General features: G+C 53.1%; 5 protein-coding genes across 5 annotated transcripts, besides 8 other annotated features; all 5 read right to left on the reverse strand.

The window, feature by feature from the left end:
• Positions 1–19: a microsatellite.
• Positions 20–190: 171 nt separating this feature from the next.
• Positions 191–217: a microsatellite.
• Positions 218–367: 150 nt separating this feature from the next.
• Positions 368–398: a microsatellite.
• Positions 399–707: 309 nt separating this feature from the next.
• Tco025E_05764 (putative kinesin) lies at positions 708–1,436 on the reverse strand (the record flags this gene model as incomplete). Its single annotated transcript, XM_029372656.1, has 1 exon — positions 708–1,436. The coding sequence occupies one exon, from the start codon at positions 1,434–1,436 to the stop codon at positions 708–710; it is 729 nt and encodes a 242-aa protein (XP_029227231.1).
• A 467-nt stretch (positions 1,437–1,903) lies between these two features.
• Positions 1,904–1,930: a microsatellite.
• Positions 1,931–1,982: 52 nt separating this feature from the next.
• Positions 1,983–3,224, reverse strand: Tco025E_05765 (uncharacterized protein; the record flags this gene model as incomplete). The annotated part of the gene is made up of 1 exon (XM_029372657.1): positions 1,983–3,224. The coding sequence occupies one exon, from the start codon at positions 3,222–3,224 to the stop codon at positions 1,983–1,985; it is 1,242 nt and encodes a 413-aa protein (XP_029227232.1).
• Positions 3,225–3,794: 570 nt separating this feature from the next.
• Positions 3,795–3,815: a microsatellite.
• A 1,367-nt stretch (positions 3,816–5,182) lies between these two features.
• Tco025E_05766 (uncharacterized protein) lies at positions 5,183–8,701 on the reverse strand (the record flags this gene model as incomplete). The annotated part of the gene is made up of 1 exon (XM_029372658.1): positions 5,183–8,701. One exon carries the CDS (start codon positions 8,699–8,701, stop codon positions 5,183–5,185), a length of 3,519 nt encoding a protein of 1,172 aa, XP_029227233.1.
• Positions 8,702–8,724: 23 nt separating this feature from the next.
• Positions 8,725–8,776: a microsatellite.
• Positions 8,777–9,624: 848 nt separating this feature from the next.
• Positions 9,625–15,138, reverse strand: Tco025E_05767 (uncharacterized protein; the record flags this gene model as incomplete). Its single annotated transcript, XM_029372659.1, has 1 exon — positions 9,625–15,138. The coding sequence occupies one exon, from the start codon at positions 15,136–15,138 to the stop codon at positions 9,625–9,627; it is 5,514 nt and encodes a 1,837-aa protein (XP_029227234.1).
• A 66-nt stretch (positions 15,139–15,204) lies between these two features.
• Positions 15,205–15,235: a microsatellite.
• Positions 15,236–15,760: 525 nt separating this feature from the next.
• On the reverse strand, positions 15,761–17,140 carry Tco025E_05768 (uncharacterized protein; the record flags this gene model as incomplete). The annotated part of the gene is made up of 1 exon (XM_029372660.1): positions 15,761–17,140. The coding sequence occupies one exon, from the start codon at positions 17,138–17,140 to the stop codon at positions 15,761–15,763; it is 1,380 nt and encodes a 459-aa protein (XP_029227235.1).
• A 325-nt stretch (positions 17,141–17,465) lies between these two features.
• Positions 17,466–17,495: a microsatellite.
• Positions 17,496–17,508: the final 13 nt, after the last annotated feature.

Here is a 17,508-nt window from a genome sequence, read left to right on the forward strand (position 1 = left end):
GAGAGAGAGAGAGAGAGAGCAAATATTGTCCGGCTCTAAGCATTGCAAGGGTAGAAGCACCGGCACATCGCAGTGCAGAGCTCAACGGCCGAGTAAAAAAATAAAAAAGAAGGCAGTCCCCTCCTCCTCAACTCCTCCAGAGGTAAACCGAAAAGATTGCACTGACAGAGGCTTGAAACACGCTGTTGGGCAGACACACACACACACACATACACACCTCAGCTTAAGCCCAGCGTGTTGAAACTGGAGTTCTACATCCGCAAGGAGAAAAAATGGTCAAGAGGACCACAGCATAACAAAAAGAAAAAGGCGTAGTAGGACACGCTGGTGATACAACTGCACAAAAACCATTAAAAAATTATACATTTGTGCGTGTGCGTGTGTGTGTGCGTGTGTGTACACGTGGAATGAATAAATATATCTATTGAGTGCATCTAACCCTACAAACAAGGGTGTGAAGGGAAAATAACTGATAATAGACAAAAGGATTCAAAATGTATTGGTCTGCTTCCCCCCGACAGACGTGAATACTCGGGTATCATCGCAGTTTTTTTTTTGTTCCATTATCTCATTATCTTATTTTCCTTATTGTGTGTAGGCGTTTTTTTTTGTTACGGTTCCCTTCACGCAAGGCCACAGCAGTATGATGCGTGCCTCCGCCTCGGGTATTTCCATTGAGGCAGCAACACACTTGCAGCACCCCGTCGTCAACGTTCTTGCTGGCAGCGGCTGTAAAAGCGGCCGCCAAAGCCCGCGCCCTCACCCCCACCTACATCTATGCGCCGGAACTTTCGGTGGGACTCGCGTGTCATTGCACGCGACGTCGAGTCCGAGTTGGCGGCATCGCGGTTCGCATCTAGTTCCTCAAGAAACCGCTTTCCTCGACGGAGCAACCGCATCCCGCGACCGACGCCTTTGGCCTCCTCGTTTACAGGAGGGACTTCGACCGCATCGTCTAGGGCGCCCGTAAAGAGCAGCCGCTTCTGGATTGGCGACACGGCCACAACCAAGTGCGACAAATGATTGGCGAGGTCAACAGACTCCCCCGCCTCTTCAAGGGGCGTAATATGGGAGGGAGCTGAGGATTCACATGGGAATGAAACACTGCTGCCGTCACGTAAAAAATCAAGGTTATGGTAGAGTGCTGGTCTGCTGTTGCTGATGGGAGTTTCATCGGCATCGCTGCAAAGGTACTTTTTCCCACACCGCTGCTTGGTTGGTGCGCCAGGATCGCCGAGCTGCAGAACTGCGTTTGTCGTTCGACTTCTACAGCTCATTGCGCTGCGTTGGCTACAGTCGCTTTCCTCATTTAGCCACTGGGAGTCGCCCTGTGGCCGCCAGAGAGCAACCTCTCGCTCCTCCGTCAATCTGCCTCCCTCGCTGAAGAAAGGCCCCGGGTGCATAAGCAGTTCCTCCTCCTCTTCCCCGTCCCTCATGGCGGAGACGGGAAAGGTGAAGGGCTGGACCGCCGGGCGTGTCCTGCGCCCCTCGCCTAAACGAGCGTGGTGTAAACCCGCACCCCCGCTAGGACGAGCAGCAACTTTTTCCTCGCAGGCGCTGGCGCCTCGCAACGGAGGGGTGAGGAAAGGTGAGCCTGGCTCTGACCGCCCCGCCGGAGCGACCGTTGCTGTAAATGTGTGAAGGGGTCCTTCCAACTGGAGGCCGCTCCACATCCACCTGGTGGGCGGCACTCTTAATGCCCCGGTCTTTTATCTATGGCCCACGAAGCAGTGGCAACAGGCCACTTCGAAGCAGAAGACAAGGGAGGGAGGAGATGCAATCATAATAGCAATAATGAGAAACGTCAGCAAGATGTAGCTAAAAGCAACTCGTTTTTTTTTTCGTGTATGCCCACGCAGCAGGTTCAATTGTTGCCTCACCTACAGATGATGCTGTCAGTATGTATATATATATATATATATATATATATCCCAGGCCCCCATTTTCTTCAAGATTGAATCCAAGGCAAGAAAACTGCTCGCCTATTTTAGCAAACGCGGCGGTTCAGTATCGAAAAGCAACACCCGTTCAAGCCCAAGAAGCGGTTTTCGATCAATTATTTTTTTCCTGTTTACAGCCTCGAACTTCCTTATTTTAGCTTCCAGCAAGCGACGAGTGGAGCTAGCAGAACGTGTTCTCGCCTCGTCTGTTAGCACCTCGTGTCTGCCTGCTGGAGAAGCGGATACAGTCAATGAGGGGGCCCCATCCGACACGGCATGGGACTTGCTGCGATCAACGCCACGAGTTCCCTTGCTGGCCACCTCGTTGCGGGGCGTACCACCGGCCGATGGCGTACGCCGTGAGCTGCTCCTTTTCGCCGCCGCGGGTGTGACAGTTTTGCCTCTACGTGGCGAGATCTCCCGCTCCATCTCGGCACTGCCCGGAGGAGAAGGCGTGTCGGGCGGTGACGGTGGTGGGTGGTACTTGAGGCGCTCAGGGATTTTCTGCGCACACCGTGGCACGTAATTGTAGGGAACCCTTGCACTACTAAGCTTATCCACAACTTTCAAAACGTACGCGTGCTCCGAAGCCTTCTGCTTGGGCAACGGCTCTACCTTGATCCCCTCAGGGCTTTGCTCACGTCGCACCGAAGATGCCCTGGGGGTTCCACTAGCCCCGCGCCGCAGAACTCTGCGGGGTGAACTGCGGAATGACGGGGAGTTTCTAGACATGTTTTGGCTTGACCTCTGCAGGCTGCACGCGGAGGATCTGCGCGGCGTCACGAGCCCGCTACCGCCATGAAGCGTGCTATAAAAACTCCCAGGAATACACGAAAACTGGGGAGTGGAGGCAGGCGCGATGCTCTGTAAACGCTGCCTTTCTATGGGTCTTCCATGCTGCGCCTCTAGCGGGGTAATCTTTTCCTCAATGAGGTCCTTCACAACCGAATGGACATGACTGTAGCGCTGCGCAAACGGGTTAGAAGACGATAAACTAGGGCGAGCCCCAGCGGGCACAGAAGCAGTCCTACTTCGCGATCGCCCCATGCCTCCTAAAGACGCGACAACGCCCGACTTCCTTCTCTCACTCTGTATTTGCCCGCGGTGTATGGACTCTCTTGGCGTCGGTGCAAATGGGGCTGACACGCTCCGTGGTTCATCCTCAGCGACGTCTGCGACGTTCTCCTTGTGTGTCACCAGCTTTGGGTTGAGGGAGACGGGCGAGTTGTTGCCCCCGGCACCCAATTCCCCATTCACTACGTCTAGCATTGCCCCCTCTGACATCCGTTGTGGGGGCACACCCACATGTGTGCCGGGGAGGGGAAACACATGTGCACAGCAAAAGGAAAGGATAGAAAAAAAGTGAGGAAATGGCCAAAGCGGCAAAGGAACGAAACCCGTGCCCACCCACACTGGCACGGAGAAGAGCAAAAGGGAACCGAACACTGGCATGGCAAAGAGACATACGGCGGCACTTCAACAAATCCTGCCGAAGTGGGCCTGATGGAACGGGCCACAGAGCCAAGAAGGGAGAAGAAGTAGTTCAAACACCGCCGTCACTTTTTTTTCTTTCGCCGTCTCCTCCGGCCAGTTGGAGCCAAGCAAAGTGAAGGAGAGTCGTAATAAACCACGAGCAAGGAACCGAGAACAAGACAAAAGAAGGGAGAGGGGTGAAAAAAAAGGTGAGGAGGGGACTCGATGCGGCGGGAAGAATACGACACCCCAGAAGAAGTCTCCACACACCCCTTCTGCCCCCCAGCGCTAATAATCACCCCAACCAAATTGAGTTTCTTCTTCTTTTTTCCCCCTCCCACCACCACAACCGCCTTTTAAGCCCAGTCCCCGTCCTTCCGCCTCTCTCTCTCTCTCTTTCTCCCCTTCCGCGCCTCCGCGGCTTCCCCGCTGCATCTCGTTCCCTTCGCGCGCTCCCACCCTCGACGCTGCAGCAATGCCACTTCTACGCGGCGAGGTTCGCAACTCACAAAAAAATGGAATGGTAAAAAAGTGGGGCGTCCGCCCCGAGAAGTACAAAAAACGAAACGAAACGAAACGAAAAAAAAAAGGAATGCACACAGACGCACGGAACAGTCAGTGTAGCCCAGAAGTGCTTCTCTCTTCTACCATTCAACACCCAGCCAAGCGGAAAACTGATACAAGCGGCAAGAGAAGCAAAAAAGCAAGTAGGGTAAACACGACCAAAAAAAAAAAAGAGGCGTGGCTGTGCGCTTGTGTGCGTGGAAGAAGAGATCAGCAGCCAGAGCAAACGGAAAATGAATAAAAACGACATAAAAACACAGTAATAAAGACTCAAGAATAAAATGCTCCTAGAAAATTACATAGACAGCAACGAAGTAGGCATAAGGGGGATTTCCCACATACATGTACTTATGTATGTATATATAGTGAGTAGGTGGGCATGGGGTGTTTGCTGTTGCTGCTGTCAATTGTAAACCAAGATGGTCTCCATCGGCTGCTCCTTCCTGCGCTCCTAACACGTTTGCTGCTCCAAAACTGGAGTATATTGAAGCAGCAATCGTGCATATACACACTTGAAAAAAGACTTTTGAACTGTTTAATTACATGCGCACATACATCTACCCTTCAGAGCGTAGGGAACACCCACACACACACATATATATATATACCTACATAAGAACTGCTCCTGATCCTCCTACCACGTAGTTTTACCCTCTTTCTTTCTTTCCCTCTATATCATGTCTTAAAGTCATACCTCTCCCCACCAAGTCGTCAACTCCACTGCATCGATGCGCAATAAAAGGAGGGAACGGGAACGTACAGGGATTCGCAAAGAAATTTTCCGCATGATACAAACATTGTATTGCATTCGGCTTGAATGCACGGAGAGGATAAAAGAAGCTTGAAAAATGGAATGATTCTCCTCACTTGAACGGCCAGCATGTACGTTAATGGCGTGTATGTGGGTTTCGCCCTTTGCCTTCACAAATGGCTGGTTAGAACCTGAAAGGCCAGTCTACGATCCCAAAAGCCAAACAGGTTTCACATGTTCTCGCTCGCACGGTGCGCCTTTTTTAAATTCATTTTATCCCCCCGCCTCCCTTTCTTTGTTCTTTTTTCTTCTTTTTTTTCCTTCTTTTTCCTTCGGGGGGAGGAGGGTTCCCATTGGTGGTCCTTAAACCCACCCTCCCCCCGTACATACATATAGACATACGCTTGCGTTTCGCAGCGGTAGAGCGGTGTTGTTGTTGTTTTTTTCCTAACCTTTACAGTGAACGATGAGGGCTCTCGCGAAGCCCACGCGAGCGTGAGTGGTTCCTCGACGGCGTCCTCCTCCCTTCCCGATCGGTGAGTGAGAAATTGGTGGACCTACCACCCTCCCGACGCCGCTCCTCCTCCTCCGCTTCGGGGTCAAATGGAAGCTTTGGCGGAGGCCCAAAGTTTATGGTCGGCTCCGGCCCGTATCGTTTTATGAGCGCCATCAACCAGTCATAGAGCGAGAGAGGCCAGCGGGCGGACGCCACATCGCGTTCATACAACCTAAAGTGAAAGTCAAGCAAAGAGGAGGGGTCGTAGGCTCGATAGAAAGAAGAGATCCGTTTTTCGTAGTAGCGGACGTACCCACGATGATAGCGGCGCATCGCTGTTTGGCTAAATCGCAGTCTACGTGGAATCTTCTCAAAGGCGGGAGTGGTAATGCGCAGCGTCATCTCGCCCATGATGAGGGGAGGCTCCACGCCCCCAGCACCCAAGGGGCCACTTGCCATCGCAGTATGGCGGTAGGAACGAACAAGAGGCACCGTCACTGCCTCACCGAGTCGGTACACCCGTTTGGTTAAGAGAGCTCGAAGAGACAAGGCAACACGAGCCAACTCCTTTTCTGGCAAAATAAGGCGGTTGCTGATGGTATTCCGCTTGGCCAACACCGCGGACGCCTGGGCAGCTGGCATGGATGTCCCATAAATAGCAATTTCAAGTGGGTACGCACTTGGTGAGGATTCAGAGCCCCGTGGAAAGGCAATGTCCAGGCGCATTTCTGGAAAGTATTTACACGTGTCAATTCGATCCGCCCAGGCCACCTTCAGTCGCGATCGCACCTCCTCTTTTAAAAAGGACGCAGAGAGGGAGATGTTGCCGTTTTCCAGCGCATTTTTGTCCGACTCCTGAATCATAGTAATTTTGTCAACATGCAGATAAAGCGTAAATTCAACCAAATCGGGGGCGAACCTTTTCCGTAGCTCTCGATGAGCCTCCCTCAATGAGGGGAATTGTGCTATCAAGGGCTGTACATGGAGAACTTCCTGTGGGCGATACTTCTTCATCAATGAGGTAACATCTCTTGTAACTTCCTCCAGCGCCCCCCCCGCCGTGCCATTGTTTGGCCCCTCATACATCGTCACAGTACCCTTGACAAACCCCGGGGACTGTACTTCTACTCCTAATACGCCAATCTCCTCATTTCTCTCCTCATCAATGATGGGCAGTGAGCAGAAGTTGGGCTCGTCGCGCACCATGTTGCGAAGGCTCATCTCAGCAACCCCTAATAAACGCGATGAGCGCAATCGTCGAGGCTCGCACACCTTAAATCGCAGCATGGAATGCAGCGGGTTTGAAATAGACACCATCTTCTCGTTTTTCATGCCAATGTCAAACATCAACAGTTTGGCCGCATAATGGTCTTTGGTGCGTAGTACCGAGGCATCGTCCAAGTACACCTTGACGTAGCACTGGCACACGGGAATAAAATCGCGTATGCTCACAATTCGAATTCGCATGGGCGTAGACCCTGTTTCCGGACCGTACGTGTCCGTCAGTTCCTTGATAAGCCTCTCCTCTTGCTGCACGTTCTCTCCAAGAAGGTACTCCACACGATGCAGTTGAGCCGGGTCGTAGCGAGACAAAAGTGCCTGCACGCGCTGACGGAAGTATTTTTGCTTACTCAGGGGGACCACCTCCTCCTTCAAGCCATATCCGTGAAGAATTCCCTCAATAAAAAGTGTTCCCACCACCTTGGCATCTGTCGTTAAGGCATCTTGATAAACTTGCAGCGGAAGCTGAAAGACCGTCTCCCGAACGACATTCTTGAGAGACATGACGACCCGCCCAATTTCTACATCGTTGTTGTCTGCCTCGTCAATCACCATAAAAAGAAGTTCCCCTTTTTCGGCTGTGGAGACGGGAAGCATCGTCTCATCATTAAAGATAAAATCTTGTGCGAAGTGCACCCCGGCTGTTTGGTGAATTTCAGGCCCCATGCGAACAACCACGGCATATGTTTTGAATTGCTCCTCCTTGATATCACGACGAAAGTGTTGAATGCGCAGTCGCATCATGTGTGGATGGGGCTCAGGCCCATACTCGCGCACCAGCGTCTGCATGAACGCATCCATATTGTCGATAGATGCCACAATGGGGTCAAGGCGGTGCAAGTCGTCGCGAAGGTACTTCCACAAGTAGTTCCTTAGACGAGTGCGTCTCCGCTTGTCCTCCACGTCGTTCACAGGTGAATCCGTGCCGTAATTAATAGGACGCAGAACAATTGTAATGGTGCCGCAGTAGCATGCATCCCCGGTCCCCGCCGCGTATACAATGTCGTGTGTGCGCTCCTTTGGTACCCGCGGGCGTAAGCCATTCAATGATACAAGACACTCGCCAAATTTGTGGTTGGCAGAGTACACGGCAAGAGAAATGGAATCGGTTTTAGGGTTGTCTAGCACCATATCAAAGGTCTCATTGAAAAATGCTCGCCTGTGGTATGGCACCATTTTGGTAACCTTCTTTGAACGACTTGAAGTCACCTTTACATAACACGTCTCACGTGTGGTGGGGGATCCATTCTCCATCGTCAAATTGGCAACAGAGTTGATGGTGAGCTGAAACGCCGCAGGCTCAGAATGCGGTTTGTGGTACTTCTCAAAGAGCGCCGCATAGGCCCCATCATAGTCTTCTACACACTTGCCGACGTACCATTCAAGACGGTGTAGCTCTTCAGGGGCATCTCTTCTAAGCAGCGCGCGAAGGTTGTCACGAAACTCCTTCTCCTTGAGCGGGGAGGAATAAATGCTCGTTCCAAAGCTCTCTGAGTAGAGGGAGACCAATATCATGCCACACTCGTATGCGCGTTCGGTGCCCGGGTGACGCACCAGCGCTACCCACTGACGTCGCTCCATTCCCCGCATGAGATTCTCCACCGCCAGCGCGCACTGACCTAATTTTTTTCGTCCCGCGCCCGTAGCGGCAACCACAGTGACTGTAATTTCCTCCGTGTCAGGGTTTCTCACCTCGAAGATAAACTCATCGTTGAACGGGGGATTGGCATTGCTGTATATAATAGGTGTTTTCCCTCGACCGTACATCGTTTGCACCGTAACAAACGTCGATGGTGGGCTTTGCGTCATGCGGGAATCCGGAACCAGGTCCTTGGCACCCTCAATACGCACTCGCAATTTCATCGTGCGCCTGTCGTTGGAGTGGCTGTAGTTCGACTCCAACGGAGCCTCATTAGAGGAGTGGTACTCGTCATCCTCAGACATCGGCTGAGGCCGGCGTGAGCTCCCCACGGCATTTGGGGGCAGCGTGTCGTTGTAATGAAAGGGGTCATTGTTGCGGTGGCCATTGCCCTGGCGACGGTTACGGTGAGGCGATCGGCTACCGGAGAGACCGCCGCTCCGCCCTGGGGAGGCACGCAGTGAGCGATCCGAGCGCCCTGACCTCCGCGTCGAGCCTTGCCACGACGAAGATGAACTTCTCGAGCAATAGCCCGTGATGTTATTTTTAGTGTTCATCTAGCCCGTGGGGCAACGCAAACGTTTTTGTTTTTGTTTTTTCTTTCGTTACTTTTTCGTTTTTCCTCTTTTTTCCTCGCTCCCTAGCTGTCGTCTCTTTGAAGGCCCGCCTTGCCGCTGTTGCCGTTTTTTTCTGTTTTTGCCTCCCTTTCACTGTTTGTCTGCCAGTGTGCCCCTGCCACGGGGCAGCTCCCTTCGCTCTTTTCTTTACTTCCCCAGAAAGCAAATCACAACGATGTCGCCCAACGGCGCGCACGCGTCACGGTGGAGGAACCCAAAGGACGCAGCGAAACACGCCCCGCCACCCCACACACTAAAGCCGCCCGCTCCGCCCGTTTCTTTTTTTTTTTGCTTGGGGGGAGTGACTGTGCTCCGCTTGCCTCCGTGTCCCCCTCCGTGGTGGTGCTAGTGCTATTGTTCCGCCGCTTCAACCCAGCACTTGCCGGCCCCGCCGCGGGTGGGAGGGGAGAAAAAGGGAAAAAGAAAAGGCCAGAGCAGTGGTCGACGAGCGCGTGCTGCCGCGTCTGTGCGCCCCGCCACACGTCAGTCCGTCAGGCGCAAAGGCACCAACGGTGCGGTGTGGGGAGGGAGAAGGAGCAAAAGGACGAAGGCCATGAGAAAAAAAAAATTAGCAAACGGCACACAACATCAAATACAAGCCTAAAAAAAAAGGCAAAATACCGTCAAGACACACACACACATACAACAACAACAAAAAAAAATTAGCCCCGAGCGACAGTACGTCCCCAAATCCATGGCGTCTACAGACACACATCCACACATATATACACAAGAAAAAAAAACAGGTACGCATTGAAAGGCACGGAGAAGCACAACCGCAAGAGGCAAGGCTCAGAGATGAAGGAAAAAAAAGGGGGAAAAGGACAAAGTAACCAAAAAAAAAGACGAATTTGTGAGCATCCCTACACTGTCAGGGACGGCGGGGGTGGGAATGAATCCACCTCAGGGCCCCACCGCTCGATCAATGAGAAAAGGAGGTTAGGCAACTCCACCTCCCATGCGCGTCTTGCAACATGCATCTCATAGACGACTTGGTGAATATCCACCAGCGAATTAGCGTCATAATGCGTAAGTAGAGAGCAGATTCGATCAAAATAATACCGAACAAAGGCACGATTTACATTTGGAGATTCACCGTGGAAGAGAAGCACCGTCCTTGGATAATGTTCAAACGCAGGAGCCTTAAGGGAAAAGGTCAGAGTACCGGCCAGAGATGCGTGCACCTTGTTGCGCTGCCGTTGTACCTTCACCAGCGTCACAGTGATCGCCTCGCCCATGTCGTACAGCTCTGGGGTAAGCAGCGCACGGAGGGAGAGGGCGGCGCAGCACAGTTCCCCTTCCCCGTCACCTCCGCCTTCGCCAAAAAGGCGGAAAAGCAACACATCACACGATGTGATGTCAATACGCAAGGAGGGGTAATCAAACACCCGATCCGCGCCGGAATTTGTATCCGAGGCCACACGCATCACAAGCTTCCGCTCTACGACACGCACAACATCCTCCTTCACAACAGTCTCCACTGTGAGACGCCCCTTCACGGGATTCAACAACTCTGTCCGGCGCACCTCGCAGTACACGGTTGCCTGCACCCGAGGCGCGAACAGCTGCCGGAGCTGGCGGTGAATGGTACGAAGATCGTCCGCGCGATCCAGCAAGACATCCAACTTTCGCAGGTCCTTTGGGCTGTACTTCAGTAACAAGGAAGAGACGTCATCAACGACAGCCTCAGTCTGGTCCGAAACTGGGTCAGTACGCACTGGAGAACGTCGTTTAAAGGAGACAGGGACCTCAATCTGTATGCTCAACTTACCCAATGGTTTTCCTTTTGCATCAAATAGGCGAAGCCACTTCCTCAGCACCCCGCCACTAGGGCACTGCGCAATCATAAAGTCACAGTAGCATATTACACACGACTTCAGCAGCCTCACCTCTGCCAACTTCAAAGTAATAATTGCATCCTCAATATCTACAGAAGCATCAATAGTGAATTCCTTATTGATACTTGACAATTGCTCCCCAGCAAGGACACTCGTGCGAAGAAGTGTCTTCCCACTGACTAACTTAACCTTCATGTACGCCTCGTCCTTGGGAAAATCGTGAAAGCTAAGAAACCGAACGCAAATATCTGAGCTAGTCGAGGCCACAGCGCACTGAGACGCAATTGACATTGTTGAATGTTGCAAACGTTCATTCTGTTCATGCGCCACCGCGACAATCGAGGGTAGCCGATGCATCTCCTTTGGGTGGTGACGCAGAATCTCGCGTTCCAGACGTTGGTAGGTGTTGTTCTCCACGAAACCTTTCGGCTGCTCCGCGAGAACGCCGAAGTCGCGGGTAAAAAGTGAAACCTCAATTGCGCCAATAGACGAGGCACCTCGCGTCTGAGCCTTGTAGACCAGTGGGAGCTTGAGCTGCGTCTCCTTCCCCCGCATAATGCCGCAGAGTGGGAGGACCGTTATCCCCACCTCGACTCCCGCCGCATCTCTCTCGCCCACCATCTTCAAGATCAACTTCACCTCCTCCCTCTCCGGCAGACCAATGCGAACATCAAAGGTTTCTAGAAACACATACTCCCCACTTCCCTGGACAATGCTCGTCCTGAACTGCATGAGACCAACCTGAATAACGCAATACATTGAGCCACTCTTAAAAGCAGGGGATCGGCAGCGAATCACCTCTATTTGAAGATGATAGCTGCCTGGTTCTTTACCATACTTCTCCGTGAGTCGTTGAAAATACGCCTCCACGTTAAAGGTTCCGCTGTACTTCACGTCCACCGTATGCAGCTGTTCCCGAAGATAGTAATAGTAGTAGTCCCGCAAACGCACGTACTGACTCTCGTCGCTTCTGTCCATTGGCGAGACCGGGCTACCAAAATTGTCACTGAGGAGCGAAATAGTGATGTAACCAACGGGAGTCGCCGTGGGAAAACCTGCATTTTTAACGACAAAATGTGTTCGCTCCTGCACCACATTCCGGTGCAAGTCCAACAGAGACAACTCACATTCGCCACAGTTGTGCTTCCAATCGGTCTCGGCCTTGACAATTATTCGCAGCGTCTGCTTCGTCGGATGCAAAATCGTCAAGCAACACTCCTCCTCAATGGCGAAAGACCCATTCGCCCCCAACACGGCCTTGGTGCAGTGGAGCGTCTTTCGCCCAACCTTTACCTTCACAAAGCACGCGCCGGAGGCAACAAGCCGGTCATGCAAGTACAATTGTGTCACATTCTTCACAGTAAGCTTGACGTTGGCCGCGACCTCCTCCTCATCCGTTGTGTTGCGCATGGTAAATATCTTTCCCAGCAACTCATTCTCCCGCAGAGAGTACTCGCCAATGTACCACTCAAGGCGGTGCAGCTGCTGCGGAGCCTCGGTCGCAAGAATTTTACGCAGCAAACAGCTAAACCGATTTTCAGCATCAACGGAGGGCATGTGGTCCAGACCAAAATTTTCCCCAAGCAGTGTGAGACAAATAGTGCCCCGCTCCGTTGCCAGAGATCGATGCGGCATCACCACCAATGGCACCCGCCGCGTTCGCGGCGTCCTGTTTTGTACATTTTTCATGGAAAGCAAGCAGTGACCCAAACATTTCTTTCCGTAAAAGGTGTCCGTGATGACGGTGATGCTGAGGTAGTCTCGGACAGGGTCAGTAATAGGGAAAACAAGCGTCTCATTGTACCTTGGCGACCGTGTGAGGAAGGCGGTTTTCGTACAGTGTGTCTTTTCGAGTGTCGAAAGCATCACGTACGGGCTCGGCGGAACGCACCGTTTGTCTTCCAGGTCGTCACAGTACAACACCCGTACGTGCAGCCGCATCTGAGTATGTAACGAGGGCCTCAGCGTTTGAAGTGGCGAGCTCGCCTCCGTCAATTCCACTTCCTTTTGCTGCGCCAAAGCAGGCCTTGGCGAGGAATCCGTCCTTGACGCGGAACAGAATTCATTTACGGAGTGAATACCCTCGTCGATGATGTTCAGACTCGCCTGAACGGAGGATTCCTGTTCGCTGCTCATCCCTGAGCCATTCTCGCTACCTGTAAGGGAGGTCGCGTTCGAAATTCTCTCACGTGGGACAATACGTGCCGCCGCCGCACGTACAAATTTATTGCGCCAAAATCCAAGGCGGGAGAGAATGTTCCCGTGACGTCCAGCTCTGTCTGCATATGAAGTAAAGATGTTCTGCGAATGTAGTCGATGGTGGAAACGAGACCCAGATGACGTTTTGTGCGCCGCGGTGCTGTGGCCTCTGTCGCGCAGGTGCAAATCCTTCACGGTGTACTTTACACCAACAACTCCGGCAACCCCGCTGTTGTCCGGCTTCTGCAGCGGCAGCCATTGGTGGTACTGGTGCTCCAGCTCCACCGCGCTGAGGGAAATGGTCACGTGCCCCACCTCCCTGTCATCCCCGAGGTCGTAGCGGTCCATCACGACAATCGCGATGCTCATCTCGTGAGGTCGATCGACGACAAACTCAAAGAACTCAAAGAAGTCCGGCTCCGTGCTATTCTTCACCACATGCGTCTCATATCGTCTAATCCCCATACGCACCACGGCATATGCTTTCATCCTAAATCCAAATCGGTTTGAGAGTTGACGACAGCCCAGGATTGAGCAGTACACTGCATACGATGCATCCTCCTCGCCGTACTCCTTGGCGAGGTCGCGCAGGAAACCTTCAATGTCAAACACCGTGTCAACGGCGATGTCCACAAGGTGCAGTTTCTCTGGGGCTCGCACATGCAGGTACCTTCGAAGGCGTCCAGCGTACATGTGTGCTGCATCCATGTCCACAGAGTACGCCTGTCCCAACTGCTCGCTGTAGAGTGAGACAGTAATCAAGCCGCTAAGGTAGGCCTCATTTGTACCAGCGGCCCCAACCAAATATAGTGTGCGGTTGTTACAAACACCACGCTGCATCCACAGACAAGAGAAATCAATGCGACCATACACAGTATTTTCGCGGCCTGCCCGCACCACCTCCAGCTTGATCATGTCAGTTTCCCGCGCAACATCAAAAACAAAGGTCTCTCCAAATACCGCTCGAGAGTTGACGACCACACGTTTTGGGTCTGTGCGCACTACCTCATCACCCATCGAGACCACAACCATCACGTCTTCTTCATCCAGCTCTGATCTCGCGTCAAGCTGCAGGGAACTCACCTCTAAGACGGAGATACTTAGTTCCATGGTGCCTGGTTCCCTGCCATACTCAATTTCCAGTTCATTCATTAATTCATCCAGCCCACCCAGGCGAGAGCGGAGAAGAGCATCCACCTGCGGGATGCGCTTATGGTCATAGCGGTAGAAGAAACGATTTAGCCGCCCATGGAATCGATCGACGTGATCAGTCATTTGCATCGTCGGCGGCAAACCAAAGTTGTGCGGCCGCAGAGTAAGGTGCACCATGCCCTTAACGCCTGGCTCAAAGGAAGACTTGCGATCGAAGAGAAATACCTGCCGCGCCGAGGCACGGTTGCATGTAAGCGTGGAAACAGACACCTGCGCTAGCGCCACCTCCTCCCACGCCGAGGTTGTGGAGACTTGATATAGTATGATGTCCAACGCAAAGGTGTCAGGGTCAACCACGTCAAACTGCGTCGCGCTAGCTGCTCCACCCCAAACCGGGTTTGGGGTAAAGGGTCGCTGCACCGTCGCAAAGTCCTGAAGTGGACTGCGAATAGCAACAACCGCATACGAGGGCAAATACAGCTGGGGTCGATCAAGGCCTGTGCAACCCTCGACAACAAGGGAGAGAGTATACTTTGGTTCCTCGCTACAGTTGTACTTGGAGCACAAACTTTTCATCAAATCCAAAAAAGTAGCGTAAGAATCAAGTTGCGTTGATTGCTCGAGGAGAGTCCCACTCAATGAGGAAGATGACGCAACTAGCTTTGCGGTCGCTGGCAGACCAGTTACAGACGCCATCATCAAATCAATATCCCCCAAAAGGCTTTTATCGCGGCGCAGCAGAAAGTGTAGGAGTCGTTGTACGCAATCCTTCTCCTCGCTCTCGCCCATAGCCAGTGCTACACTGCTGTGTATGTCAGTTAGCAGCGTGATGGTGACTGCCCCCGCTAAGCCGGCTCCATCCTCCGCAGCCAAGTAATACTCAGACGTCCGTTTTTGGCCCTGCCTCAGCCTTTTTACCGAAAGACGACAGCTACCAAGAAGACGCTCGTCCTCGGCACTGCCGCCCGTCCAGGCGCAATGGTAGGCCTGCACCTCAACTATGGCCAGGCGGTGGGTGTTTCCCACTGTGAAGGTTTCATTGAAGTCCGGGGTGCGCGTGTTGTTTTTGCTGCGGGTGTGGAACTTGTACACACCGTCGACCACCACGCGTATGCGCGGATTCAAGGTGGCGAGGCCGGGCGAGTGCAGCAGTCGGCACCCATGTACCTTGATGGTCAACCGTCCCATTGGGGCTTAGATGCGCACCAGTATATATATGCACACGCACTTCAGGAAAAGTAAAGCCCCCCCCCCAAAAAAAAAAAACACAAAAAAAAAACACAAACTTTTGTTTTGTTGAACTTTAGAGATAAACACGCACCAGCCACTCCCGCTAGCAACCTCGCGCGCGGGGGCCCTGACTGAGTGCAGACGAATTCCTAAACCTATACCGCCCGTTGCCAGGAACGGCGGGGGCGGAGGCTGGCACTCGCACGCAGACAATAAGAATAACGGGGAGAAGGGGGGTGAAGCGCAGGCACACGCATCATCGCCACCAACAAAAAAAAAAGAAGAAGATAGAAACGACGGGGAAAAAAGCACATAACTAGCACCCTCTCCCTCTCCCCCTCTCATGAAGCGAAGTGTAACAGGAGGAAGGTGAAAAATTGGTAGCGCCACGCGTTCTCCTTCGCCCCAGCATCATACACATCGCATGTTTTCAGGAAGCGAAGAAGAAGAAATATGATTAGAGATTACTTTTTTTTCCCCCTTCCTCCACTCTCTGGTGTTGTTTACTCGAGGTCATGACTGCGTGCAGCTTGCCACTGGGAACACAGGAAAAGGAAAAGGCAAGCAAGAGCTGTAGACGCTAGTGAGGCTCGCCCACGTACTTCTGAAGAAGTTGAACCATCTCCAGCTCGGAGTTCAACGACAGCCGCAGCAAGTTTCTGCGTGCATGATGTGGAGCCTCCGCCAGGTGCAGTTCCGCGGCGGCCAACTGCGCATTTGCCGCCTCCGCCCGCATGCCAAGCACCCTCAACACCAGCGCCACCAGCTCTGGCGTCCGCTCCGCCCGCCACTCACGGTTGATCGCGTGGGTTAAGTTATCAAATTTCGACGCCCCCACGGTCATGAGGTAGAACACGTTAAATAGGGTTTGGATTTCCTTCGCAGCGGCTGCAGGCATCTTGTCGCCCCGGAGTTCTCCAGCGGGGGGCAGGCGCGAGACGTAAAACCCTTCGTCGCACAGGATGCCGAGGCGCTGCAGCCACTCGATGCGTCGCCGGATCGCTCCCGAGTCCGCCACGGTGGCGGCAGAGGGTTCCACGCCAAGCGAGGTGAGGGCTGACGTCATCTCCGCGATGACGTCAACAGAAAAGCGCAGCATGTCTTCCCGTGCAATGGACTCCGTGACAAACTGAAACTCCACCGCGAACCTGGACGCGCCAATTCGCCCATACGAGCAAAACACCTGCTCCCCGCGGCACAGCTCACGGGCCGCGACGACGCAAAACTCCATGGGGTGTTTGCGGCCCCCGCCGCGGATCTCAAACCTCGCGTTTGCCGTGGCGGAGTGGTTGATGATGTCCAGGCAGGGAAGAAGGTAAGGCCCCTCGCGCCCCGCAATCTCCTCGCGGTGAAAATTGCGAGAGAAGACCTGCGCCAGACACTCACAAAAAAGCTCAAACGTCGCGCGTTTCTGTGGCCAGTGCTCCGGATAACGCCGTATTACCTCCTGTGCGGCATCCCACCGTGCCGCCACGTCTACCTCACGCAGTTGCTGTGAGGGTCCTGTCCATGACAACGGGGCAGCCGCCACCGGCGCCTCTCCGGTGTCCGCGCCCGCCGTCAGACCGAACACAGGCCCGGCTAGAGTCGTGTCAAAAAAATGGTCCGGCATGCGTGGGCAGGCCCTCAGCCAGGGCATCCACGGCGACGAAGGACGCACAGCTTCCGCCATAAGTCGCAAAACGACAAAAAGGACATTGTCTGTGAGATGCATTTCCGCAAGGGCCTTCACACACGGCGACTCGAAGGTGGTCTGCTCTGTATAGGGAGAGATGCAGGTTGCAAATGGGCAACTGACAATCACGGAACCTACGCACAACGGCTTGCGGGCAAATACGCCAAACCCCATCGTCTTTGTGGGAACAAGGAAAGCGACATCCGGATGAAGAAATATGCCGTGCTTCTTTGCCCACTTTCTTAAGGCCTCGGGGGAATGGTCAGTACCGAAGCAAATGCTCATGAGAAACTTGTGGCATTTTAAAGATGCAGAGATGCAAGCATTTAGGCAGCAACAGATGAATTAAAAATAAAAAACGAAAGAAGGGTGGGGGAGGCAGAAGAAAAGCCGATAGCGTATTCGCTGTTTTGTCTTACCAACCCAACACGCTCCACTCCGCTCTGTGGGGTCATCTCCTCCTTTCCTTCGCTCTCTCACACACAGATCTCAGTCAGTTGATGCCGTCGCAGTGGTATGTAGGGAGGCAGTTCCAAAACTAAGGAAAGGAAGATGATACTACCAAAGACAGCCAGCCGGGGCACATAAATACGCATTGCCCGTACTCCCATTTTCTTTTTCCCTCTTTTTCTTTTTCTTTCCCCAATTCCCAT

This window comes from Trypanosoma conorhini (genome assembly GCF_003719485.1).
Source record: "Trypanosoma conorhini strain 025E chromosome Unknown Tco_14.4_contig_00352, whole genome shotgun sequence".
Lineage (NCBI taxonomy): Eukaryota > Euglenozoa > Kinetoplastea > Trypanosomatida > Trypanosomatidae > Trypanosoma > Trypanosoma conorhini.